Source organism: Carlito syrichta, unplaced genomic scaffold, assembly GCF_000164805.1.
Source record: "Carlito syrichta isolate Samal-C Ts95f unplaced genomic scaffold, Tarsius_syrichta-2.0.1 Scaffold314013, whole genome shotgun sequence".
NCBI classification, from domain to species: Eukaryota; Metazoa; Chordata; class Mammalia; order Primates; family Tarsiidae; genus Carlito; species Carlito syrichta.
In genome coordinates this window covers 406450-410653 of record NW_007258109.1, presented here as the reverse complement: position 1 = coordinate 410653, position 4204 = coordinate 406450, and the positions used below count along the sequence as shown (strand labels likewise).

The 4204-nt window shown below is 42.8% G+C and overlaps 1 protein-coding gene and 1 pseudogene across 1 annotated transcript in view; both read right to left on the bottom strand.

Moving 5' to 3' along the window:
* Positions 1-4204, bottom strand: part of CASP10 (caspase 10) — a 34548-nt gene that overhangs the window by 17643 nt on the left and 12701 nt on the right. Inside the window, exon 4 of the mRNA XM_008070786.1 lies at positions 2443-2578. Within this exon, the coding sequence (XP_008068977.1) occupies positions 2443-2578 (136 nt within the window). The remainder of the gene's footprint in view (positions 1-2442; positions 2579-4204) is intronic.
* Positions 956-1318, bottom strand: LOC110596766 (annotated as a pseudogene).

Genomic DNA, 4204 nt, shown 5'->3' with positions numbered 1-4204 from the left:
GTTGTAGAGATGGGGTCTCATCAAATTGCCCAGGCTGGTCTCCTCGAACCTGTGGGCTCAAGGCAGTCCTCTCACCTCGGCCTCCCAAAGTGCTGGGATTATATCTGTGAGCCACTGCGCCTGGTCCCAACCTCCTGTTTCTTATTTCTCATTGGTAACTTGATGATAAGAAGAATGTTTTTGTTCTTCATAATGTTGACTTAAATTATGTACTTAAACATTGTTTTTATTTGAGATTTTATCATTTTAATAGCAGTATATTTTGTTCTCAACTCATTCTGTGTTAACAGAATTCTTAGAGAGAAGCTTCCTCTTAGGTAGTTTCATTTTTAACCAAAGAAATTTGCACACTCTCTTCACTTCCTGAACTAAATTATGGGTGTGGCATAAAAGCTTCATGAATATATTCATGAGTTGTTAATGTATAACTCATGTTTAACAATGGAACGATGAACTTGGAGAAAAAAATACTTAGCATATTGTCACATGTGAGCCAACAGGGTCTGACCTCTGCCCTGGGCTTCTGCCTCTATATAATTAACAAAACTACCTCTATAAGACAGACTTTAAAAAAAAAACAAGAGGCTAGGTGTGGTGGCTCATGTTTTTAATCCCAGCACTTTGGGAGGGCCAGGTGGGAGAAAAGCTTAAGCCCAGGAGCTTGAGACCAGCCTGGGAAACAGAAAAAGCCCCTATCCCTATTTAAAAAAATAAAAAACAAGAAAATAAAATTTTTGTCTAATAGTAATTTCTAGAAATATGAAAGTTTTCATAACTTTTCTCTGACAAACATGGTCATAATGGCAGCATATACTGAGTGCTTACTACATGCAGACATGCATTTTGTACACATTCTCCCATGCAATCCTCACAAAAACCTGTGAGGTAGGTACTATTATTATACTTTTTTGAAGGTGATTATAAAACTTTATTTGATGTACTTGATGATCAGTGATTAGTTCTCATCCATCTTGACTGTCTGTAGATTTTTTAAATTGGTGACAGGTACACAGGTCACCAAAGTAGAAAGCTTGTTTGGTGAGTCTTCAGCCTCATGAAGAGATGGACAACTGCACATGCACAGTATAGGACATTCCTTATTCCTTTGGCCCAGACAATCGTGTTGAGCCTGGTATCAATGTGCACAGCTGGAGTCCCCATCTCCTTCATGGCAAATTTTCAGATCTCTTTGAGCGCCCGAGGGGCACGCTTCTTGAAGCCCACTCCACAGATGCACTTGTGAATGTTGATGGTGTATTCTTGGGTCATCATTGATGGCAGAATGGCCCTTCTTGTCGCCCTTCTTTGTGACTGCCATTCTGCAGGGTCCAAGTTGGAAAGCTAGGTACTATTATTGTTATGCTCACTTTACAGATGGGGAAAGTGAGGCAAAGAAGAACCAAGGAAGGGCCACTGCACTACTAGTAAGTGGATTCCTGGCAATTCCACTCTACAGATTCTACTCTTAACCCCTATGCTATACTATACTGCCTTCTTTTGTACGTTATTTCATTCTAAACAACATCCTATACTCTTACTCCCATAAAAGAAACAATAGAAAGGTTGAGCGCGGTGGTTCACACCTGTAATCCCAGCATTTTGAGAGGTGGAGGCGAGAGGACTGCCTAAATCCAGGGTTTCAAGACCAGCCTGGGTAACTTGGCGAGACCTCATCTCTACAATAAACTAAAAAAACTGGCAGGGCACGGTGGCCACATACCTGTAATCCCAGCTACTTGGGAGGCTGAGACAGAAGGATTGCCTGAGCCCGGCAGGTAGAGGCTGCAATGGCCATGAGCATGCCACTGCACTCGAATCTGGGCAATAGAGTGAGACTCTGACTCAGGGAAAAAAAAAAGAATCAGAACAAGACATTTGTCTATAATGACTTCACCCCACTAGAATCTAAGCTTCAAGAGAGCAGGAGCTTTGTTCTGTACCTTGCTATGGCCCAGAATTCTTTTTTTTTTTTTTTTTTTTTTAGTTAGAGTCTCACTCTGTCATCCAGGCTGGAGTGCAGTGGCATGCTCATGGCCACTGCAGCCTCGACCTGCTGGGCTCAGGTGTTCCTTCTGCCTCAGGCTTCCAGGTAGCTGGGACTATAGGCGTGTGTCACCACGCCCGGCTAATTTTTTGACTTATTGTAGAGATGAGGTCTCACCAAGTTGCCCAGGCTGGTCTCGAACCTCTGGACTCAGGTAATCCTCTCACCTCAGCCTCCCAAAGTACTGGGATTATAGAAGTGAGTCACCGCACCTGGCCAGCCCCAACTTCTAAATCAGCACTGATACAAAGGATGGATTCAATAAATTTGTGTTGAATGAACAAATAGGGAGACTTCTGGTTTTCCCAAGAGGATATTATCAGAATGATGCAAAAGTGTCACGCATGGCCAACTGGTTTAAGAATCCCCATGCAAGTCAGTGAGCATAAGCTACTTACCTTTCTCTCTTTTGTACTTCTCTATTTTTTTCGTAAGTTTAGGTAAAACCTTTTCGCAGAGGTTCTCCAGTACCGTCAAATTATCATCATCTATTTCAGCCTTTTTCTCTAGATACGCCAGTAAACTGAGAGAGGTCTGCAAGATAATCAATGGAGGTACATTTACTTGCCTACTGATAATCCACTCTTGTGTCAAACACTACGTGCATAGCCACCAGGCACCGGGTTGTGCATTGATCAGTAAGGTATACACAAGGGGCACCCCCCCCAAAAAAAAACCAGAATTATCTTTTGAAGGGTGGGTCGCTTGTAGCACAGGCTTTCCCCAGTAGGTAAGTGTTCTAGGAACCCATCGGCATCAGTATACCAGCTAGTGTTGTTGTGAGAGGCTGCACTGTGAAAGAAATGTCCCAAGTTGTAGCAAACAGGTGACTGGCTCTTCCACCATGACAACAAACCTGCCCACACCACGCTGAGTGTTCAACTTGAATTTTGGCCAAAAATGGCATGATCTCCATGTCCCACTCTCCCTATTTGCCCAATCTCTCCCTGAGTGACTCTTTTTTTCATTTCCCCAGATGAAAAGAAGTCTTCAAAGTTTTGACAATGTGGAAAAAGTAAAAAAAAAAAAAAAAAAAGCAGAAGTTCTAAAAGACATCAAAATTGATGATTTCAAAACTCTTTTGAGCCAGGCGTGGTGGTTCACACCTGTAATCCCAACACTTTGGAAGGCTGAGGCGAGAGGATTGCCTAAGCCCAGGGTTCGAGACCAACCTGGACAACTTGGTGAGACTTCATCTCTACAATAAGTCAAAAAATTAGCCGGGCATGGTGGAACACGCCTATAGTCCCAGCTACTTGGAAGGCTGAGGTGGAAGGATCACCTGAGCCCAGCAGGTCGAGGCTGCGGTGGCCATGAACGTGCCATTGCACTCCAGCCTGGGCAACAGAGTGAGACTCCAACTCAAAAAAAAAAACTCCTTTGAGCAGTGGAAAAAGTGTCACGTTAGTGTATAGGATCGAACGGAGAGTACTTTGAAGGTGACAGGAGTTTAAACATGTAAGAATAAATGCACAATTTTTTATTATAAATCCCGGGTTTTTTGGGGTCCCCCCTCATAGCGTCTTCCCTCAAGGAGCTCAATAGTGTAAGAGAAGAGGCATTGCCAAGTAATCTCTGTACAATCTGTGTTAATACCACACACCAAATGTGTACAACTTTCTACACAAGAGGCATGGCATCTGCTGTATATGAACCTCACAACAACCCAGTGAAGTGAATACTGTTATAATCCCCACTTTAAAGATGAAATAATTGAGTCACAGAGAGATTCCAGTAACTTGCCCAAGGTCATAAAGCCAATACGTGGCAGAGCCAGCACAAACTGATGCCAAAGTCCATGTTACTAACCACTGGACTCTAGTGCCGCTAGTCATAGCTTTAAGTGATGTCATTGATTAGGGAACCAGCAAAACAGGGTCACCAAAAAGTGGGGGAAGGGATGTTTCGAAGTAATTTTATATTTGGTATTTAAAAAACAAAAATGTCTGAAGTACTCGTAGGGAAAAAAAACCCACATTTGCTAGTATTATTTTAATATTGAATTACATATGGAGGGGAAGACATCGTCATCTTTTCAGTGATTAGGGATTTTCAATGTATTCATCTGGTTATGAACAAAATATCGAAACAAAAAGTATATTGGAAGCTGGGCGTGGTGGCTCACGCCTGTAATCCCAGCATTTGGGGGGGGGGGGGGGA